The sequence below is a fragment of the Stegostoma tigrinum genome, chromosome 10, assembly GCF_030684315.1.
Source record: "Stegostoma tigrinum isolate sSteTig4 chromosome 10, sSteTig4.hap1, whole genome shotgun sequence".
Lineage (NCBI taxonomy): Eukaryota > Metazoa > Chordata > Chondrichthyes > Orectolobiformes > Stegostomatidae > Stegostoma > Stegostoma tigrinum.
In genome coordinates, this window is record NC_081363.1 from 42,885,898 (window position 1) to 42,910,401 (window position 24,504).

At 38.4% G+C, this 24,504-nt stretch overlaps 1 protein-coding gene across 3 annotated transcripts in view; it reads right to left on the reverse strand.

Moving 5' to 3' along the window:
* Positions 1-24,504, reverse strand: part of akt1 (v-akt murine thymoma viral oncogene homolog 1) — a 110,848-nt gene that overhangs the window by 2,427 nt on the left and 83,917 nt on the right. For all 3 annotated transcript variants that reach the window (XM_048538326.2, XM_048538325.2, XM_048538327.2), the window contains exons 6-11: positions 18,858-18,989; positions 18,601-18,666; positions 17,200-17,268; positions 15,920-16,045; positions 15,521-15,649; positions 1,679-1,893 (exon numbers count right to left, since the gene is read on the reverse strand). In XM_048538326.2, coding sequence (XP_048394283.1) covers positions 1,679-1,893; positions 15,521-15,649; positions 15,920-16,045; positions 17,200-17,268; positions 18,601-18,666; positions 18,858-18,989 — 737 coding nt within the window. The remainder of the gene's footprint in view (positions 1-1,678; positions 1,894-15,520; positions 15,650-15,919; positions 16,046-17,199; positions 17,269-18,600; positions 18,667-18,857; positions 18,990-24,504) is intronic.

A 24,504-nucleotide genomic window follows, 5' to 3' on the forward strand; every position in this document is an offset into this window, starting at 1 on the left:
AATATAACAACTTGCATTTACCTAATGCTTTCAACATAGAGAAAATGTCTCAATGCACATTACACAGGCATAGGGAAACAAAATTATTCCAAGGCATATAATATTCAAAAATGCACATACATGAAAGAAAACAGTACTTGGCTTGATATAAATTTAACTTTTTTTTTGTAAATTAGATCCACAGATTCAACAATGCCAACTTCCAACATATCATGAAATCACAATTACATTGTACATCTCATGTCACTTCTTACAATTAATTACTTCAATTGAAGTTTAATGACCATAAACCACTAGATTAGCAATATTTTCCTGAAATAATAGAGATGATTGACTAGTCTTTTGCTTTGTTTTGTGTCAATTAACAGAGGGGGGAAAAAAGTCAGCTGGTGCCTCTGCTCATTTTTAAAATCCATCATTGAAAATCTAACTATTTTTATACGTTGGATTTCAGTTTGATAACTTGTGTCTCAAGTGTAACACTTCACAAAGCACAGTTATCTTCTGTACTACATTGAAATGTTAACTGAAATGGAGTATTTAAATCCTGATCTGCAGCTTAATCTCTCAATAAGTGCCATAAACCAAGCCAAGTGGACAAATATTCTGCGATAGCTTTAGTTTATTTCCACAAAAGTACATACAGCCATTCAACAGTTTGCAAAATTAATCCCAAGTATTATCACTGGGTAAGTCACTCCACCATGGTGAACTATTAAAACAGTATCAGGGAATGTGTATGTGTAACAGGACCACGATGCTACTAAAGTGGTTCAAAGTCAGCAGCCAGGTCAGGGAATGATATGCATTGTGGAAGAACTAAGAACAAAAAGAATACTAAAATAGATGGGTTTTGTAAAAAATAAGTATTAATTGGAGATACTTCTGCCTCATTAACCACTTAAAACACAAGTACACTAAAAAATTTATTGGCAGTTTTTTTTCAGGAACAGCATCTATATATGAAAATGAATGACCTGGAATTCTTTACAAAGCAAGTGAATGGTAAATAATCTCAAACATCATAAGTTTCTACTCTATCAAATATTTAGCCAAAGTTAATTTATTGCCACTGGCTTTCAAAGGCAAATCAATGAACTCTTTCCAGTTCTTACATGTTTGTGTGTTTTTCAGTAGAAAAACACTGCAAGCAGCATAGCATATTTCACAATCATTAGGATGCCCAAAATCCCTTCAATGTAGTCACTTGTAATGTCAATTTACAGATGCCGATGTCCTAAAAACAGCAATGATATACCTCGTCAGATTATCTGTTTCAGTGATACTGCCTGAAGGATAAAATGTTTGCCAGCATAAATGTTGGCCAGAACTACGACACACTTTTATGGGTTTTCAATAGGATAGTTTACATTCACCTAAGCAGGCAAATGAGACTTCAGCCTAAATGACCTTTCTTGCCCCAGTGGAACCTAGTTCTATAGATAACACACATTAAAATGGTAGAGAATATTCTTATCTGGTAAATATGGTGATGAAATTTCAGAATCATGTATTAGCAAAATGTATAAATTTCTAAACTAAAATGTACATTTTATCTTTGATAGTATCAGCTCACCTTCTCTAAGTGTTTTCAAACACTGCTCAGACTTGTAAGCATTGATGGTGCAATTATTTGTAATTAAATTCCTTCTACAACCCAGAGAAAGCCAACACACACCTTTGTTTAGGATCTTTCTTCAACAACCCAGAAAGAAGAGATTTGGCTTCAGGTGACAAAGTGCGTGGAAATCTGATCTCTTCCATTAGAATGAGTTCAAACAGCTTTTCATGATCCTGATTGTAGAAGGGAAGGCGGCCACACATCATTTCATACATCACAACTCCAAAACCCCACCAGTCTACAGCGCGCCCATAGTCATTATCCTCTAAAACCTGAAATGTATGAAAATGAACATGTGGTATACATTATAGCAATAAATATAATTAGTTGTAAGGTTATCTGAAAGATCAAACATTGCTCTAAGTGTGAACAATTCATATATTATTTTCAGCTTTTATAAGAATTGCTCACTTTGAGGCACTTCATCATGGCCAGGAAGGAAGTGCCAACCAATGAACAGTAAGTTATTCTACTAGCTACAAATGCGCCTATTGTTGGTAACTAGATAAACAATCTGCATCCATTGTACAATGACTGGGGAAGCTTTGTACCATGGCTCATTAACAAATATGACAGCTTTGTAAAAACATTATTTGATGAAAAAATTATGAACTTTTGGCATCCCTAAAATAACCTGATTGTTCATTTAACATTCTCATATTAGGTACTTTGTACTTCTATAGCTCCTCTCATACTACAAATATCTTTAAGTGCTTTATAAAGGCTCGGTTTGGGCAGGAAATGGAAAGGAAATTATGAGACATGTGGAGATGTTCAAAAGGTACAGCGAAAAGCAATAACATACATGGATGCAGAAGCAAATTGAGGGGACATAAGGTCCATTGGATCTGCTGTCAGGTGAGAGCAGAGAACCAGGATCAAAGATTCACGGTGCACATTGGCTGCAAAATAAGATTAGAGAAAACTGCATAAACTGCGTTTCTGAATTATAGGAAGATTGTCAAAATCAATTAAATAGTGCAATTTTGATTTACTTGCATATTACCATTGGTGAAGATTCACAATATGAAGAGTGATTTAAGAAATTTAGAACTATGTCTCCAGACATGAAAAAGACTTCCATGACAGAGTTGTTCAAGATCATGAAGTATCACAGTAAGTCCACAAGTTTATTGGCTGGTATTGGAAAGAAAAGATTTGAAGGCAGGAAGCTCAAACCTAAACATCAGATTAAGATCTGACACAGTCACCAGGACAGAGTATTTGTTAACTGTTTTAAGTGTGTTCCATTCTCATGTTTTAACATGTGTACATATTAGTGGTAAAGTTAACAGAACACGTAAAACACAATTTAAATAAGTGAATAGTATAACTAAATAAGTAATGAAAATTCATTAAGAATGACAGTACAAGTTGGGATGTCAAAGTTGCAGCATGTGGTAGCTCAAGAATATCATCCAGGGAAATCTTTAAACGTGTTAAGTGTTTGAGGTTTGAGTAGCTTTGCCTCAGAGTATGAGAGCTGCAGGCAGAATCACAATCACTGCAGTGCATCAGGGAAGGGCGAACTTTACCTGGATTTTTTTTTGCCAAGAGGCCGTCACACTTTTTAGCATCGGGTGTGCTGATCCAGTCAGTGGCCAGGGACAGGAAGAGTAAGGCAGGTAAGAGGACCCAGAAGACAGGAGTGTCAGTCTGTGCAATTGTCCAACTGACTTGAGATTCTCTCAGGTTGTTTGTCTGAAGACAGGGGCTATGGGAGGGATGAGCTAAATGACCATGTTACCGTGGTACAGGAAACCATTCAAGTGGGGTTCGGGTTAGAGTTAAGGCTCGGGTTAGGGTTCACGACATGTGCTCTGTCCTGGAGAAGGATATACAGTGGAGGGAGAGGATACAGTTGTTGTGTTCCATGAAGGCACCAATGACAATTGTACAACTTGGAAAGAGGCTCTGTACAGCCAGTATGAGGAACTTGGCATCAGATTATGCAAAAGCTCAAAGTTAATTTGTGGATTATTACTTGAACCACATGCAAATTGGCATCAGGTAAACAAGGCTAGAGAGATAAATATGTGGCTGAAAGGCTGGTGTGTGAGAAATACATTCCTGTTCATGGGACACTGGCATCAACACTGGGGAAAATGAGATCTGTACTGGTGGTACAGTCTACACTTGAACTGTTACTGGGACGGGTGTTGTTGCAAACTGCATAACCAGGAAAGTAGAGTGGGTTTTAGACAAAATAGTGGGGCAAGGGCTCAAATTTGGGAGGTTGTGGTGAAATAAAAAGTGGAGAAAAGGCAACAGAGGTAGGAATTAACAGTAAATAGACAATGGCAGGGAGGGACAGAATTCTAAGACCATCCAGCAAATAAAAATAAATGTTACAAAAATAATAAAGAAAAATAGTTAAAGCATGTAGCATTAAGGACAAACGTAAAGTCCCAGGTGACAATAGGCTTCTCCCTCACTAGAGAAAAATGACTGCTTGTAGTTTAACCTTAAACCATGCCTAAGGTAAGGGGTGAGCTTGAGAAAACAGAGCCTTCATGGTACCTGCAGTCAGTACAGGAGGCATCATTTTGCATTAGACAATAGGTGCCGGAGTAGGCCATTCAGCCCTTCGAGCCAGCACCACCATTCGTTATGATCATAGCTGATCATCCACAATCAGTATCCTGTTCCTGCCTTATCCCCTTATCCCCATTGCAAACCAGTCGTCTAGTTAACCAAGCTGCAAAACGAATTAACTAATAATATAAACAAAGGTAAATATGTATGATCTAGTGATTATTAAGGAGATGTGGCTGTAGGATGACCTAGTTTGGGACCTAAACATTGATGGGTATGTTACATATAGGAGAGACAGGTAGCCAGGAAAACGTGGAGAAGTGGCTTTTTTAAATAAAGATGACATTGGCTCAATAGAGAGAAATGATATAAATTTCAAGAGACCAGAACGCAGCAGCTGTCTGAGTTGATGAGGAATAATAAAAGGCAAGAGGTCACTTGTGGGAGTTGTGTACAGCCCCCCAATCCCCTCCAAACATGGTAGGGCAGAGTATCAAGGAAGAAATAATGGGCACTTGTCAAATGGGAACAGCAACTGTCATGAGGGACGTTAACTGACACAGACTAGAAAAATGGGAACAGTTTAGATGAAGAATTCATTGTAAGTTTTCAGGACAATTTCTTAGACCAGCACCAACCACACAGCAGGCTATAGCTTTTTTTACAAATGAGATAGGAATAATTACTGGTCCATACTCAGTGCACCCCTCGGTGGCAGCGAGCATAATATATTTGAATTTTACATATAGTTTAAAGAAAAGCAGCGCAGGTCCAAAAGTACTATTTTGAATTTAAACAAGGGCATGCGATAGTGTGTAAACTTCAGAACGTTAATAACACTTCATAAATGAAAGAAGCAGCATTAAGTCTGTTTAAGGGACATGGACAAAGCTATACAGGAATTGAAAGCAATTAGCCATGTCCAGGAAAAGAAGGAGTCAAAGCAACATGGACAAAACTTCACAGCGCCAGGGACCCAGGCTCACTTCCAGCCTTAGGCGACTGTTTACGTGGAGTTTGTGCATTCTCCCCGTGTCTGTTTGAGTTTCCTCCCACAGTCCAAAGATATGCAGGTTAGGTGGACTGGCCATACTAAATTGCCCATAGTGTCCACAGATGTACAACCGAGGTGATTTAGCCATAGGAAGTGCACGGTTACAGGGATAGGGCAGTGGAGATAAGGAGTGGGAGAGTGGGATGCTCTTCAGAGGGTCAGTGTGGACTCAATGGGCTGAATAACTGGCTTCGTAACTGTAGGATTCTAAGAAGATCAATGATGACATTGCAACAGGGATCTTCAATAAGTTCAAGGCAATCAGAGCCAACACAGTTTTACCAAAGGGCAATCATGCTTAACTAATTTATTAGTTATTTGAATTAATGCTGCAGGTAAAGGGTAACCAGTGAATGTATTGTATTTTAATTTCCAGAAAGCATTTGACAAGGTACTATATCAAAAGGTTATTGCAGAAAATAAAAGGTCATGGTGTCAGGTGTAATGATTAGAAGATTGGCCAGTTATGGGAAGCAGAGAGTAGGAGTAAATTTGTCTTTTTCAAGGTGGCATAATGTCATGTGTGGTGTGCCACAGGGGTCAGCACTGAGCCCTCAAATTTTACAATTTATATAAATGATTTAGATGAAGGGACTAAAGCTAAATTTGCTGATGGCCCGAAGATAAGCAGTAAAGTGTACTATGAAGTGAATGTAAGGAGCTTACAAACGCATATCAATGGGCAAAGATCTGGCAAATGCAATGTATTGTATAAAAGTGCAAAAGTGTCCATTTTTACAGAAAGAATAAGAAAAAGCAAATTGTGAAAGGTTGTAGAATTCTAACACGCAGAAAGATCTGTGTTCTAATGCATAAATTGCAGAAGATTAGTATAAATGCACAGCAAACACAAGGGAAGCTAAGAGAATGTTATGTTTTATTGTGAAGTGAATTGAATGCTAGAATAGGGAGGTTATGTGTGAGTAGTGCAGAGTGTTGGCGAGACCAGTACTGTGTACTGTATTGGACACTGCACTTATGGAAGGATGCGCTGGAAGTAGTTCAGAAATAGTTTACGAGACTAGTGTCTGGATTGGGTGGATTGCCTTATGAGGAAAGGCTAGACAAGTAGGCTTGCATCATCTGGAATTTCAATATGAACTTGGTCCTGCTAGTTTTAATGTCAATTTGACGTTCCTGTATGTCCACAACAATGTTCCATCCCCTTGGATAATAGAATATATTTATCTTTGCCTTAAAAATGTTGGAACATTCTGTTTGTATGAGGTGCATTCACAAACTATATTTTAGTATAGAAAAATGTTCCAAGGATTATCAAAGAGGAAAGACGCTGACAAACGAAGGGATGAAAAAGATGATTGAAAATCCACTCAAAACATTGCATTTTAAGCAGTCTTAAAAGGAAGAAAGTCAGATAGAAGGGTTTAGGGATGAAATTCCTGTAAGCAGCAATAAGGTAGCTGAATCCATTCAGGGCACTAATAAGGTTAAGTAAGGGAGAGCATCCTGATGTTAGGGAAATGGATCATTTTAAATTCTAGACATGGGAGAACTGGGAATCAATACAGGTGTGCATGGAAGGTGATGATAGGCAAGCAGACTTTGATCCAAAACATACAAATGTACAATTTTTGAAAAGTTGGAATTCTGTTAGAGTAATCTGGTCTGGAGGCGGTGAAAGTCACACACAAGTGAAGAGAACTGCAGTTATGATTTTGATGTAGAAATGATCCATTATTTATCTGAAAAGCTGCATACTTGAGTGTTCCGAAACAATGCAATATAGAAGGTTTCACTTTAAACACTGATTATAGATACAGTGCATTCCAAACATCCCTCCATCACCATTAATTTGTAAGGGGATAAAACTATAAAGGTCTGGATTCTAGAGTACAAATAATGACTAAACTGTCAGCCTTTGCTGTAATGATTCTCTGAAACTGGCAGTAACTTCAGAATGAACACATATGCAGTTAAACACATTCAGAAGCTTCAGCGAGTGATTCTATGATTGGACACACTGGTAAGTGTCTCTATTTGTGACCAATTAGGTATGAGAAAATTGACATGAACCTTTCTTCTTAAACAAAACTAGAAGCCCTTGAAAACTGCACCTTGTCCATTGTTTGTGGTTTAGTATTTGTGCACCAGGTTTGTGTACGCAATGGAAGCTCGGTCATTCAATTTATTCAGGGAGTTTAATTTGTTTTCCATTATTCGTTCATGGGATTTAGGCACTGCTGTCTAGACATTTATCGCCCACTTAATTGCCCTTCAGTCACCTTCTTGAGCCACTGAAGTCCATATGATGTAGGTACCACCCGTTGTGCTTCTCAACAGGAGTTCCAGGGTTTTGACCCAGCATCAGTGAAGGAACTGATACAGTTCCAAGTCAAGATGGTGTGAGCCATGAAGAGAACCCACAAGTGGCTGTGATACCCTGTATTTGCTGTTTTAGTTGTTCTAGGTGGTGAGGGTCATGCGTTTGTAAAATGATGTCTAAGGAGCCTTATTAAGTTGTTTGGAAATTTAATTTACGGTGTATTTTTTAAAAATAAGACATCTGCTGAATTTAAACTTACATTTCAAGAAAAAATATTTCTTTTGAGTTCAGAATCAAATGTCTTCTGAAATTACCTCATAGGGTGATTTCACTGACCTCCTTAATAGCATTATTAGCCGGTGTAACTGCTCATTTTTAATTCTTAAAAAGGTTTGTGGAGAAAAGTAAAACTCATCTGCTGACAAGAATCTGAGCAGGTATTATATTACTTACACACAGGTCTATTTACAGCAGCTCCTGCCCAAATGATTCAAACCAAGCGACAGCTGGTTGTACAGCTGCCCCATATATGTATAGGAGGAACACAGCTGCTTGCCAGCCAGAATTCCAGGAGCTACACTCATCGACTCTTTTAAGAGTAATCAGAATCTTTTTTGCTGCTTGGAAGGTATCACTGCACCCAAAATTCAGGATTTTCCAATCAACAGAACTGAAAATTAAAAAGATGCAACTTTCCAAAGATGTTGCAGTTAATTAAGTGCATCTTAATTCGGATTAATCTTACCCTCCCCCTTTTCAGGTGCTTGCAATACTGACTTGCAGTGTGTTTTATTACAAGTTCCACAGCTGTCATTTTAAATCCCCACTTGGAGTTCTTGATCCATTTCATACTAACAACCCTTTACTGGCAGGAACAGCCATTAAGTTACATTGCATTGGCCCAACATACAAAAGTATTAGTCAGAGTTAATTCTGCAACAGCATGGCTATACATTTCTCCACCATGAAACGAAGGTAGGAGGCAATTTTAGCAAATCAACATTATCAATATTCCTTAGATTAAAGCACACAATACTAGAAACACTGAAATAAGGTAGAGAGGGAAAAGATTAAAATTAGATTCTACAATGATAATAACTGTAGAAACTGCCTAAATGCAGCATCGGGTCTCAAATTCTCATTTTAAATACGAACAACAGCTTTGTTTTCAATTCCTTTCCACATGGCTCCAGAGAAAGAGTCTACTAGTACACCTGAGCCTTCCTACACAGAGTTAACAGACACATGCAATAACTCTATCATTTAGTTTCATAAGTGCACTTTGGATAGTTCAAATCGAACGTGATGGTTCGATTCCTTTATTATTTGTGCCTCCTTTAAAACAACTGAGCATAGCAGATTTGTTCTGATGTAAGGTCACAGATCTGAAATGTTAAATCTGACTCAGACAGCATCTGTGGTGGAGAAAAAACTGCATATTTCCAGCACTATTTGCTTTTATTTCAGCATTGGCAGTATTTTGATTTTGTGAGCCAAATATGCATTGCTGTTTCTCCATTAATAACCCATGTCATATTTAAAAATCAATTGAACAGGGGTAACTGAGACAGGTTATTTTTCTGGAAAACTTCACTTTTATATAACAATTACCATACAACATGATCAGGATTATAACAGGAAATATTCAGGCTTGAGCTCTTTACCTGGAGACCTTTTGATGTCAGCTGTGCTGTCAGGAAGAAACCTCCCAGCCACATTTAGCTATTGCATTTAATGAAAGTGCATGGGCTGAGCTGGCTGTTCTCACATGCCAACAGCTAGCTCTCTTTCATTTCTTCAGGGAATCGATGTGTTGTTGGCAAGGCCAGCATTGTTTCTCGCCTCTAATTACTTGCTTTTGAGAAGGTGATGGTCAGCTGCCTTCATAAACCAATGATGGCCATCTGGTGTAGGTACACCCATAGTGTTGTTAGGAAGGGAGTTTTTGGCCAAAGAATAGCAAGTGAGCGGAATATTGTTCAAATCAGGATGACTGGATGGAAATTTGCAGGTGTGCATGCTCACATGGATATTCTTATCCTTCCAGGTGACGGAAGTCACAGGTTTAGAAGGTGCTGTTAAAACTGTCTTAGCAAATTACTGCCACTATGCATTGATGGTGGATGAAGTGGATACTTGTGGTGATGAATGGAATAGCAAATAAGCAGACTCGATACCATTTAATTATTCTGACTGCAGCCATAGTCATCCAGGCAAAAGGAGAATATCCCATCACACTCTTCATTTCCCTCTTGGAGATAATGGACAGGCTTTGGAAGTCATGAGTTGAGTTACGTCCCACAAAAGTTCCAGACTCTGACCTATTCTTGTAGCCACAGTATGCACATGGCTGTCCAGTTCTTCTTCTGAACAATGGTAACATTCAGAATGTTGATGGTGAGGTATTCAGAGATGATAATGCTGTTACTTTACAAGGGCGATGGTTAGATTCTCTCCTGTTGGAGGTGGTCATTGCTCGACATTTGTGCAGTGCAATTATTACTTGCCAATTCTCAGTCAAAACCTGAACATTATCTAAATGTTGCTGTATATGGACATACACTACTTCAGTATGTGAGAACTTACAAATGGCACAGGACACCAATTAAACATAAGTAACTATCCGTTGTGACCTTACAATGCACAGAAGGGCATTGATAAAGCAGCTTAGGATATTTGGGCCTAGAACGCTATCCTGAGGAACTCAACAGTCACATTCGTAGACCAATGTGTCTGAACACCAAGAATCACAACTAGCTTGCTTTGGCCTGGATATGACTCCAACAAGTCAAAAGTTTTGAAAAGAGAATGTATGTAAGGAACTCAGGGGATCTGGCAAAATCTGCAAAGAGGGAAACAGAATTGATATTTTGAGTTCAATAACAAACTTCCGAATTCAAATGGAAAGTTTTCCCTTATTGCCAGTGGCTTGGGTTTGACTAAGGTTATTTGGTGCCACATTCAATGAACTGCAGCCTTGATATTAAAGGCAGTTGGTCCCACTTCACTTTTACATCATCCATTATTAATATTCCTGACTATTAAAGTGACCTTTCCTAAAAAAGATCTCCCTCTTAACCTTACTATTAACTGTTTGAATGAGTTCTGCTGCATAATAAGAAGTCCCAGTTGCTGTTTCCATACAAATTTCTAAGAAAAGCTCCAATCAATTTTTTTTTAAAACCAGCTCCATTAATCCAACAGCTCATTCATTGCAGTGAGAGCTCAATCCTCAGCCAGAAAATTATACAAGCCAAGAACTCTTCAAAGAAATAAGAAAGGTATAGTCTCTCAAACTATTACAACCAAGCTTTGCCATCTTGGTCTTCAATTTGCAAGCTTCTGTATCTCAAGACCATCCAGCAGATCCACCAGTTCAGCTTTGGATTGCGTGTAACTACTATCTCCTGTGATATGTTCCACGTTAGCACTTTCTGAAGTTATCAGTTTTAAATCTCAAAACTCAGACCATTGCAGTCTTTCTTACCCAGCAAGAAAAAATATTCTGTTAATAAAAGCAGAATACACCGCATGTTGGAAATCTGAAATAAAAACAAAGTGCTGGACTATTTCAGTAGATCTGGTAGCATCTGTGGAGAGACGGAAACAGTTAATATGGAGTCCCATTTGATTCTTCTTCAGAACTGCTATTATTTGACTGAGCAGGGCAGTCAGTCTGCATTTGGCATAGAAAAATCCAACAGGGATTGCTGCATAGTGCTCCCCAGTGGCTGCCTCCCTAATAAGAGCAACTGAGATTAACTGCCCCAGCCTTCCACTAGCTTACAAACCTAGATGAAACCTAAGACTTGCTACAGGTCTATATCTCCTGTTATTCATTGCAGGGAGGCAGCAGGTTGGAATAATTGTTTCCAACTGGCATGAGCCTCTGGAAAGGCTCCTGATTTTCTTTTTGTTAAGTTTTACATAGTTCGTGGAGGTACCATCAATAAAATTGACTTCAATTAATCAAAGACTGTTGTTAAGTAACTCAGCTGTAAAAATAAAGGAACTCTGATGGCATTTGCAGAATGCCCACACCACATCCCCATTTGTGAACATTACGTTGAAACAATGAGAAAACCAAAGTCTGTTAAAATGGGTAGCACTAGAATATCACAAGTACAACACATGACAGCTGTTTAACACAATTTACAAGAGGAACCAAGGCAGTGATAAACACTGAAGCCTTTGATAACCAGAAGCTCACATTTCCAAGATACTCCCATTCCCAGAACCAAATTCCATCATGCAGCTAAAAACAACTATGCAACAACTGTGTAAACAGAAGCAACTATTTTACATTCCAGAACCCATGTTAAAAGATGACATTAAAGCAAAAGAAGCATCCACTTTTTCGATGGAAGTGCATCATTGAGGTTAGCAAACAGAAAAAACACGGGGTTTTAAATTTGCACGACAGCACAATGATCCAGACTTGAACAAATTGTTCTTAGTTGTAAACATCCCTAGGTCCTTCTTAATGGAAGGAATTCTTTTGCCCACCTTCAGCTTTTATTAATGACAGCATAATTTTCAATACTTTCAATAGTACCAGTGTTCAGTGCAACATGGACTTAAAAAGGTGATTGCAAGAGTACACTCCTGAATGTTTATATTCATTGTAGAAACACAGGAACAAGGGGCAGCAGCAGGCATATCTGTCACCCAAGTTTCCTACCCTAATCCATAACATTGTGGCTGGCCTTACTTTTTTAACCTCAAACCCACACTCCTGTCTATCCCTCATTTATCACCCTCTTACTTAACAAGAATATATCTACCTCTGCCTTGAAGATATCCAAGGATTCTGCTTCCACCACCTTTTCAGGTACAGAGTTCCACAGACTCATGACCCCCAGAGAAATAAATTTGTCTGATCTTTTTAAATGGGACTCCCTGATTTTTAAAGTGACTCATGTTTCTAGATTCTCCCAGTAGGAGAAATATCCTCACCACATCTACCCTGTTAAGACCCTTCAAGATTTTACATATTTCAATCATGTTACCTGTTACCTTTCTAAATTCCTCTAGATATAAGTCTAGTCTATCTAGTCTTTCCTTATAAGAAAAACCAACCAATCCAGGAACAAATTTGGTAAGCTTTCTCTGAACTACTTCAAAAGCATTTACATCCTTCCTTAAATGAGGTGTCCAATACTGTGCACAGGACTCCAGGTGTGGTCTCAATAATGTCCTGTACAACTGAAACATAAATTCCTTAATTTTGTATTCAAATCTGTCTGTGATAAATGTCAACATCCTGTGAGCTTTAATAATTACTTGCTGTAATTTCAAACTAGCCTTTGCCAATTCATGAAGTAGGGCACCAGGTTCCTCTGCATTGCAGAGCTCTGCAAGCTCTCACCATTTAAACAATATGCTTCCTTTTAATTCATCATCATAAATTGGAAAATTTCACATTTCCTCACATTATGCTCTGCCAAATCCTTGTCCACTGATTTCAACTACGTCTATCTTTTTGTACCCTTTTTAAGTACTCTTCACTACCTATCTTTGTCATTAGCTGTAGAGCATGCTGCTCTAAGAAACAATCCCACAGACTTTCTATGAACTGTTCCTCTAGACTACCTTTGTCTGTCACTATGTGGATTAAAATCTCCCATGATTATCACCATATCTTTCTGATAGGCTCATTATTTCCTCCTTTACACTTCACCCTATCGTGTGGTTACGACTAGAGGCCTGAGCATCACTCCCATAAGTGACTTATTGTCTTTACCATTTCCCCTCTCTACCCAAGCTGCTCCCATATCTTGATTACCTGAAGTTAGATCATCTACAGTGGCAATTCAGCATTAATTGCCAGAGCCACTTCTGCACCTTTTCCAAGCTTCCTGCATGTCTAAAAGTTCATGTCCCTGTCAATGTCATCCTGCAGCCATTTCTATGTAATGACTGTTTGTACCTATTAGTTTATATTTATGCTCTGGTCTCAGCTGTTCTTCTTTAAATCCTATATGCATGCAGATATAGGGCCATTAGTTTAATCATTTCATTCTTTTTGTAAATTCAAGGCTGTTCTCTTGATCTACTTTTAGATTTGTAATTTCACAGTTTATTTATAATTCCACATATTAATATTTTTCTCTTTGGCCTTGATTCTACTCTTTGATTTATTGCATATTCCCAAATTTTATCCCTTCCCTGAACCATTTAATCTTGACTTCATGCTATTTCCTTAGTTTTGCAGGAAGAACACTGGGCTCATCATGGTTCATCTGGAGATCATCCAATCAATATAGATCCCATTTTCCCCAGTACTGATGTCAAATCCCCACAAACCTCTCTATATGTTCACATTTCATAAATTCCTATAATTTATTCTCTTGTCAGAGCCCAAACATGGTTATGAAAAATACCTAAAGCTGTGGTCTTTGAGTCACATTGATAATAATATTCAAAACTATACTATTCTTTTAAATTTGACACCAATTTTTTTAAATATGCTTCTTGAAGGAATGTCACAAAACACTTTCCCTGGGTCGAAAATAAATTTTATTGGTGACACTCTAAATTTATTGGTTAAAACATTTTCACTTAATCTATCGAGTGAGGTTTTCCAGCATTATGCACTTAACTTTGAACTGCAGCTGAAAATGGTATCAATGAAGTTTGCAACCTCATATCAGGTCATATGGGCTTTACAGAAATTGCCTGACCACATAACAATATGCATAAAACACGATTAAAGCTCCAATAATTAATAAACCATATTTAGATATTTTTACTTTACAGCATATTTTGATGTTGTTTCAACAATCCTAATTTTTAAAAGCTCCAAAAGCCTGTTTTTTTGTTTCAAAATGCACCTAAGCACTGTACTTTAAGACACTTATAATTGATTAATACAAGATATTACTGTGCTGCAATCTCCTCAGCAGACCTGTTGTTTAAACCAAATACTCCAAAACAGTAGAATTTTCAAAACAAACAGAGGCTGATGACAGGAAAGTGATTCAAGTCAAGTAATTTTTAAAAAAAATTGCATTAAGGTTCCAAAGTTACCAAAGTGATACTTCAATGCTTACTAGCATGCAAATAAGAGAAACAAATAGTTCAGTGTGGTATTCGCAAAGGGAACCAAGTGTCTAGCAACAAAATCGCATGGTTAAAAGATGAGGAAGTGTGTTAAAATTAACCATTTGCCATTTCAAAAACTGTTAATAGACAAATATTGCTATCAACATAAATCCTGATATTTGTGCTCAGAGATATATCTTAGTGGGTTTACTAACTAAATTAGTTTAAATTCAAAGGAATCTTTGCTTTGCTCAAAATTTATCCTAACACTAGTTTCAATGCTATGTTTTGTGCAAAATGAAAGGATATGCATTGACAGAAAATCTTTCAAAGCCAATGGACACCTCTAAGTGCTTTATAGCCAAATACTTGCTAATGAAATGTAGTCAGTGTTGGGAAATACTTCAACGAATTTAGCACAACCAAGTCCGACAAACAACTGTGAAATATAATACCATTAAATACATTAAAAAAAAATACTGGTTAAGATATAAATATAAGCCATAACACTGGGAATATACCCCTGCTGTTCTTCAAATAATGTCATTTAATGTCCATCTGGCAGAGCGGCCACGGCCTGGTCTACTCTATCATGAAGGGTAGCGCTTCTCACAGTGCAGCATGGTAATGAGGGAATGCTGCAGTGAGTCTGAACAAGATTTGTTTCCAGTAAGTTCAGACCAGTAAGACAAAAGAATTAGCCAGCAGTTCAATTGGCATTAAACAGGTACCTCACTCAAACACACAGACACTAGTGCATCAGAAAACTACAGGATTGGCTTAAGGCATGCTGTTGAGATTCAGCAGAAATATACTTAAATAGAACATCAGGTTGAACAGCATTTCACCTGGAAATGCTTGATGCCAACAATGGAAAGTAAATGTGGTAAGCATACTTTGTTCTCTAGTCACATTATCCCTCATTTGATAAAGCGCAAAAATGGCACAGGATAAAAATAAGTAATAAAATGAAACAACAAACCTCTGGTGCAAGATATTCTGGAGTTCCACAGAATGTTCTCATAGTTGCTCCATCCTTGATACCTTCTTTGCAAAGTCCAAAGTCAGTTATCTTAATGTGACCATCACTGTCCAGCATAAGGTTTTCCAACTAAACAAAATTAAGCAACACACTGAGCATAAAGAAACTAGTTATTGCTAATCAGCTTAAACTCTTAAATTAATTTTCACATATTAAGCTGACACTTTACTCAACAACTTAAAGATACGATTTTTAATTTGAATGATTCAATACCCGTTTTGGGGAATCTTGTTGGTAATTCTGCAAAGAGAGATATGTTTTACATCACTCAAGAACATTTTATTATTAACAGTTTACTGTACTCAAATGATGCAATGCACTGCACAATGTCTTTCCTACCTTAAGATCTCTATACACTACATTTTTTTCAGAATGGAGATAATCTAAGGCAGAGACAATCTCTGCTCCATAGAAACGGGCACGGTCTTCAGAAAAAACACGTTCTCTTGACAGGTGAAAGAATAACTGAAATAAAAACATATACTAAGAGTTACAAAAAACACTGACCATAGTTATTCATGTTTCAATTATAAGTCAACTATTCTGTAAATTTGTCCAGTAAGTACTGAGCCACACAGGCCAGGGGAGTTCAATGGGCTTCAGTGCCCATTCATGCCACGCTGAATCATTTCTGCCAAGATAAAGGGAGGGATATTACATGTGATTTTAGACCATTGGATAAAAGTAAAAGGGGAAAATATTATTTAGAACTTTAGTTCTTCTGCATCTTCCAGTCACTACAAGTAGAAGCACCGTTAACTGAGAATCATCATCAGCAATGATCAATAGCTGTGATTCTTATCATAGTGAAAGTTAAATTGTACTGAGTGTTACAATTCCATCCGATGGTAGTACTGGACAAATCAGATCCCAGAGTGAAACCTGGCTTAATGGAACGTAAATTTTAGTTTTGCAATTTGGTTGCCATGCTGGTCAGTCGTCACTGAACATGTTCACACGAGACTAACAAAATACTTTTATCAAAAGGACATAATTTACTATGCAAAAGGGAGAAAAACACTGAGTCATCACGTAGATAATTTGGAACGATCAAAAAAAGCAAAGAGAAAAATTCATTCCTTGTTCACACCAATATTCTTTACAGTAACTCAAACACAGTGAAGGATCACTCCTCGGTTATCTATTTTAATTCCAGACAGCCTAGAGATTTTTTTCCAGCCCTGGGCAGCCTGGAGACTCTTGAAAGCTAAATGGCACTTCTGCTGGTAGGAGCCATTTCTTCTCATACTGAAGCCCAGTTATGGCCATGGCCATCTGCTTTTCATCAATCACAAAATTTCAATCAGCAAGTAAGACATTAATTCACCTGATAGCTTACTAGGCATTTCACTGAAGTCCTGAGCTTTATTAGAAATTGTAAAGTTGGCTCACCGTTAAAAAAATGACTTTCTAACTTTTTGGAAACAACAAACAAGTACTTTCACAATACCAGAACCAAAAACCCAATCATCTCTAGAACCAAAACTCTCAAGTGACAATACTATGTTGTAAACCTTTATTCAACCAGGAATATCCTAAAAAAACAGGAACGGAAATCTAACAGGAGAAAAAGCAAACATTTTGGATGTCCTTTCTCAATTAAAAAAATTCCTCCATACCTCACCTCCATTTGCGTAATCCATAACAAAACACAAACGATCATTTGTCTGAAAAGAATACTTCAGTGCCTTGAAGAAAAAAATACCTTAAATGAGAAACATAATTTAATAGAACTAAACAGATTCTTTTGTTTAAATAACTAGGTCATTTAATCAGTAACAGCAATCCTGCACTGCAAATAAAGTTTGATTCTTATGAAAAGCCATGCTGACTTGAACACTTCATAAGTTGGGTATTACTCTGTGAACAGAAACACATGCATTTTTTCTGATTCTAGTTTTGCCAGAAACAAAAAACTGTCTAATCTCTGCCTTAAGTCTCAGTTAAACTCTTATACAGCGAAAAATAATGAAGCAAATCAAGAATTTTTTCTTTGAAAACATCATAGATTAAAATTCTACTTGTATATAGATGAGTCAGGAAGGAATTCATTAACCTGTACAATACATGACTTATATAGTTCACAGCTCAGGAATAAAATATTTGATTGTACAAATATTACCTTTGCTAACAATATGCAAGGTACTAGACATAACCTTTAAGCATTTAAAGTATATGCGTAACATTTACACAATCAATACAAACATTTCCCTGAAAAAAGATTTTTTTCAATGTACTACTGTGATGAATATGTGATTTACAATATTGCAGAAACCATGATAACAAGGTGAAAGGAATTTTATTACTTGGTCTTTAATTTAATTGAATTCATTGCAAGGACTTATTTTTAAACAAATTCCATGTCATGAATACAGCATTAGTCCTAACTGCAAGTTATTTTGGCAGCTATTAAAGTATGCTATGGGGTTAAATCTCAGAACACAAAAAAAATGATGTAGGAGTTGAAAAATAAGGTCCAATAATCAATTTAGTCATTTCAATGATATCTAAAATGCTCAACATCTGAGACGTGGTCACAATGTGCTCTTGAGGCCACATCAGTGAGGTTGATTTCTTTCTCCTCTTTAGGGTAGGGCAGTAAGACTCCTGAGATATTCTGCTTCTCAACAAGCTCAGACTTCAGGCCTTTACTGTCTGGTGCAATCAAATTTCTCGAACTCCAAACTTCTCCCCAAGTAATATACAAATAGATTACACCGATTAGATGTCAAGCAAATTACGTTCAATTTTGCTAAATGGTGATGCTAGAAAAGATCAAAGTGAATTAAAAATCATAAAGTGCATTTCAAAAAGCAAAATAATCTATGCACTTTCAAAAACTCATTTGAACAGTTTGCTTTGGCTTCTCTCTATGACAGATCCGAAAGAGTCTGTTCAAAAGAAAATATTAAATTATATAATTAAAAAAGTCAAATTGGATGTATTATGTGCATGAATTTTGAGCTTTTGCAACAGAGTAGTTAATTAACATCTCCTGTAGTGTGTGAGTAAGTACTTACAGTTAAGAATGGATGCCTAGAATTTTGTAACACTCTGTTTTCTGTCACAGTGTGTGCTACTTCATCCTGTATCAAAGATAAAAGAGTTGTAGATCAAGAAAAACCAAGGCATAGCAATAATAGAACTGAATTTCAGTTCAAATAACAGATAGTAAATGAATAGACTGTTTAAGAAGATTAAACGTTTTAGTGAAAAATAGTCAATGAAGCTTCATAAATTAAACTATTTTCCAGCACTAATGGTGATGAGTTGTTACCTTTGCTACAATTACTTCTTTCTTTAGAATCTTCATGGCATAATATTTCCCAGAGGCTTTCTCTTTTACTAGAATCACCTTTCCAAATGTACCTTTTCCAAGGAGTTTCAAGTATTCAAAATTATGCATAGTCTGCAACACACCAAACAAAGACCAACAAGTGTCCAACAGCAAACAAAACAGACCAAATGCATTCAAAATTTTAGAATCAGAAGACAATTTCTAAAGATTTATTTTACAAAGTATTAATGACTACATGGAAGGCTTTATTAGCCTACTTCTACTCCCAATTTGTATGTTTGTATGTCAAAGAGTTACTTGCCCCTGCTCTAACAGCAGATTCATGATGTAGTTGAGAAGCACTCAAAAGCACTTTTTGATTTCTTTGCATTCAAAAAATGCAGACATAAGATCAGAAGACATTGGCTTCAATGCCACTTACATGCTTTATTCTTGTTGTTACGTATTTGTTTAAGTATGCTGGACTGTCACTTTAACAGTCCAGTCACATAATATAATAATGTCATCATCTGCCACTTTGGGCAGGAAAAGTTTGATCTTGCTGCCCAGTGAGTGTGAGCATCACCTTAAGAAAGCCCTTGCAAGCTAACGTTTCAGCCTGCTGATCCTTAATAAGAAGAAAACTGGCAATGAGGATATAGGCTGCTTTGAGATCCACCAGGCCTATCCACTGATGCATTGGAGAAACGATCGTGGTCCTCACTGCAGTCATCGGCCGCACTTCAAAAAAAAAGGACAAGAAATAAAAGATGCCGTGGCAACACCAATACAGATACAGTCAGTGAAGGAATGAAAAGGAATTCACTCCTGGGAAGAGGCAAACAGTGCAGAAGAAAACTAGCCATGTGCTGAACTCTGAGCGAACACTGAGTAACAAGTGCCCCACTCAGAGGGAAATGTTTTGACCGAGTGGTGTAGATGCAGGAAGAAACAGGCAGCCGGAGATTTATTTTGTTTTAAACAGAGAGAACTGATGTCGTGCAAACATTTTAGTGGCTACACAGACCCTTCCCTTTGAAAGAACTTTTCGAAATTCTGTTCAAGACTCAAGGAGAAAATTACTTGGGATTAAAAAAAACAAGATGGGAGTAATTTATTTTTATTCACTTACAGGATGTGGTTTTGCTGGTTGGAAAACACCGTGAACTACCCTTTTGAACCACTGCAGTGCATTTGGTGTACACAGCCCCACAATGTTGTTAAGGAGGGAGCCCCAGGAATTTGACCCAGTGACACTAAAGGAACAGGATACATTTCAATATAGGGATTTTTGTATGGATTGGAAGGGAACTTCACAGTCATAGTGTTCTCATATATCTGCTGTGCTTATTCTTTGAGATAGTAAGGGGTCATGCTTTTAGAATATGCTAAGTTGCATTGGCAAATTTCTGCAGTGCAGTTTATAGGTAGTACAGACTGTTGCTGCTGAGTCATAGAGATATACAGCACAGAAACAGATCCTTTGGTCCAACTTGTCCATGCCAACCAGATATCCTAAATAAATCTAATCCCATTTGCCAGCATTTGGCCAATATACCTGTAAACCCTTCCTATTCATACACCCATCCAGATGCCTTTTAAATGTATTAATTGTACCAGCCTCCACCATTTCCTGTGGCAGCTCACCCCAGACACGCACCGCCCACTGCGTGAAAAAGTTACCCCCTTGGGTCCCTTTAAAACCTTTCCCTCTAGTTTTGGGCTCTACCAGCCCCTCATAATTTTACAAACCTCTCTAAGGTCAAACCTCAGCCTCCAGCTCCAGGGAAGATAGCCCCAGTCTATTCAGCCTCTCCCTGTAACTCAAAACCTCCAACCCTGGCAACATCCTTGTAAATCTTTTCTAAACCCTTTCAAGTTTCACAAGTATATAAGTCCTGTCCTAATTTGCCTTTCCAAAATGCAGCACCTCACATTTATCTAAAATAAACTCCATCTGCACTCTTCAGGTCATTGATCCATCTGATCAAGATCCTGTTATAGTTTGAGGTAATCTTCTTCGTTATCCATTATACTTCCAATTTTGGTGTCACCTGCAAACTTACTAACCATACCTTCTAATGTTCACATCCAAATAATCTATATAAATGACAAAAAGCAGTGGACCAAGCACCAATCCTTGTGGCACATCGCTGGTCACAGGCCACCAGTCTGAAAAGCAACCTTCCACCACCACCCTCAGTCTACTACCTTCAAGCCAGTTCTGTATCCGAATAGCTAGTCCTCCCTCTATTTTGTGCGATTTATCCTTGTTAATCAGTCTACGATGAGGAACCTTGTCAAACACATTATTGAAGCCTATGTAGATATGTCCAACACTCCGCCCTCAATCCTCTTCATTACTTCTTCAAAAAAACTCAATCAAGTTAGTGAGACATGATTTCCCATGCACAAAGCCATGTTGACCATCCCTCATCAGTCCTTGCCTTTCCAATTGCATGTAAATCATGTCCCTCAGGATTCCCTCCAACAACTTGACCACCATCGATGTCAGGCTCACTGATCTATAGTTCCCTGGCTTCTCCTTACCACTTTTCTTCAATAGTGGCACAACATTATCCAACCTCCAGTCTTCCAGCACCTTACCTGTGGCTATTGATACAAATATCTCAGCAAGGGGCCCAGCAATCACTTCCCTTGCTCACACAGAGTTCTAGTGTACACCTGATCAGGTCATGGGGATTTATTTACCTTTGAGCATTTTAAGACATCTAGCATCTCCTCCTGTGTAATATGGACATTTTTCAAGATGTTGCTATTTATTTCCCCACATTCTCTATCTTCCATATCCTCCTCCACAGTGAACACTGATGCAAAATACTCATTTAATATCTGCCCCATCTCCTGCAGTTCCACACACAGGTGGCCTTGCTAACCTGTAAGGGGCACTATTCTCTCTTCAGTTACTCTTTTGTCCTTAATGTATTGTAGAATCCCTTTGGATTCTCCTTACCCCTACTTGCCAAAGCTATTTCATGCCCCCTGTTTGCCCTCCTGATTTCCCTCAAGTATATTCCTACTGCCTTTATACTCTAAGGATTCACTTGATCTCTGCTGTCTATACCTGACATATGCTTCCCTTTTATTCTTGACCAAAACCTCAATTTCTCTAGTCATCCAGCATTCTGTATGCCTACCAGCCTTGCCCCTCACACTAACAGGAACATACTGTCTCTGGAATCTCATTATCTCATTTTTGAAGCTTCCCATTTTCCACCAGTCCCAATACCTGCAAATATCTAAGTTTCAACGGTGCAAAAAGTAAATGTTTTTGGCTATCATCCCAGCCAAACTTTGTCCTGGATGGTGTCAAGCTTCAGGGATAGGCACCTGATTCACTTGTAGTTGCCTTTGGGGAGTCAGTAGGTGAGCTACTTGCTGTAAGATTCCTAGCCTCTGACCTCTGTTGGAGCCAGAGTACTGATAGAACTAGTTCAGTTCAGTTTCTGGTCAATGAAAGCCTTAAGGATGTAAATAATTGTTTGACAATAAGGAACATAAACAATGTTTACTAGAAGAAAAGTGGTTTAAGCTTTTCATCTTATCACAGGAACAGGAGTAGGCTGTTCGTCCCCTTGAGCCTGCACTGCCATTGAATGAGATCATGGATGATCTTAGGCTTAACTCCATATGCCTGCCTTGGGCCCATAATCCTCTAATATCCTGGTTTTATGAAAATTTGTGCAGCTAAGATTTAAAATTAACAGTTGAGTCAGCATTGACCACTGTTTGAAGAAGAGAGTGCCAAGCTTCCAATACTCATGGAGACGTAGAAATGCTTCCTAACACCTCTCCTGAATGGCCTGGTCCTAATTCTTAGACTATACCCCTTGGTTCTAGAATCTACAACCAGTGAAAATAGTTTATCCAAGATAAAAAAAAGTGTGAAGTTGGATGAACACAGCAGGCCAAGCAGCATCTCAGGAGCACAAAAGCTGACGTTTCGGGCCTAGACCCTTCATCAGAAAAGTGGGATGGGGAGAGGGTTCTGGAATAAATAGGGAGAGAGGGGGAGGCGGACCAAAGATGGAGAGAAAAGAAGATAGGTGGAGAGGACGGTATAGGTGGGAAGGTAGAGAGGGGATAGGTCAGTGCAGGGAAGACGGACAGGTCAAGGAGGCAGGATGAGGTAGTAGGTAGGAAATGGAGGTGCGGCTTGAGGTGGGAGGAGGGGATGGTGAGAGGAAGAACAGGTTAGGGAGGCGGAGACAGGCTGGGCTGGTTTTGGGATGCAGTGGGGGGAGGGGACGAACTGGGCTGGTTTGGGGATGCAGTGGGAACAGTCAGCCTGTCTCCGCCTCCCTAACCTGTTCTTCCTCTCACCATCCCCTCCTAGGCGAGGCTAGGCCATCATTACTGATCTGCTGCATCTCCATGCAACAAAAAGCTCAACTCAATCAATCAGCACCCTCTTCTCATTCTATATAAAATGGTGGTCCTTTGTTCAAGTATGTTTCTTCCATCATAATTCTGATAGGTGAAAGATGAAAAGCTTCAAATCTTATCTCCTTTTAGCAACGTTTAACCCCCAGAACATTGATAATTGGCAATGATAATGCCATTGAAACCTGAGGAACAATGATCAGATTTTCTCTTGCTGGAGACAGTCATTCTCTGGCACTTGTACGACATGTAAGTTACTTGCTCCTTGTCAGCCCAAGTATGGATATCGTCCAGGCCTTGCTACATTTGAATCTAGACCATTTCAGTATCTGAGGAGTCATGAATGGTGCTCAATATTGTGCGGGCATCAGTGAACAATTTTGACCTCATGATGGAAGGAAGATCATTGATGAAGCAACTGAAGTTGGCTGGGACTGGTCACCATTGAGAGGAGCTCCTACAGAGATGTCCTGGAACTGAGATGACTGACCTCCAACAACCACAACCATTTTCCTATATGTTAGGCAATGTTCCCTCTAAGCTGCACTCCAAAGTTCTGTGCACACCTTGTGCAGCATTGACTTCTAGTTCTTGAAGATTTTCATCAAATAGGTGGAGCTCTGGGACAAAAATCTCAAAACTCAGTCTAATAATCATGATGAAAATTATGATTTTTTTTAGAAGATCTCAGAGGCCTGAGAATCTGGAAAGAAAATTAGAGGGACCACTGGTGAGGATGAATTTCTTCAGCCAGAGGCTGGTAATCTGTGGAAGCCAAGTCATTGAGTGTATTTAAGACAGAAATAGATTGGTTCTTGATATAAAGGGATCAAGGGTTACAGGTAGAAGGCAGGAGAAGGGTATTGAGAAACATATCAGCCAGGATCAAATAGCAGAACAGACTCAATGAGCCAAATGGCCTAACCTTGCTCCTATATCTTATGGTCTCAGGCTAGGTAAAACTGTAAGCCTTGAGGAGCACCCCCCAATTCTCACTGGCTCTCATTTTGCTAAGGTTCCTTGACACCATGCTCAGTTCAATGCAGCCTTAATGTTAACGGCTGTCATTCTCCACTCACCTCTTGAATTCAGCTTTCTTGTCCATGTGTGAACCCAGGCTGTAATGAAGTCAGGAGCTGTGTGGACCTGCTGGAACTCACACCAAGTGTCCACAGCAGGTTATTGCTAACTAGGTGCTGCTCAATAATACTGTTGAAAATCCCTTCCACCACTTTAGCGATAA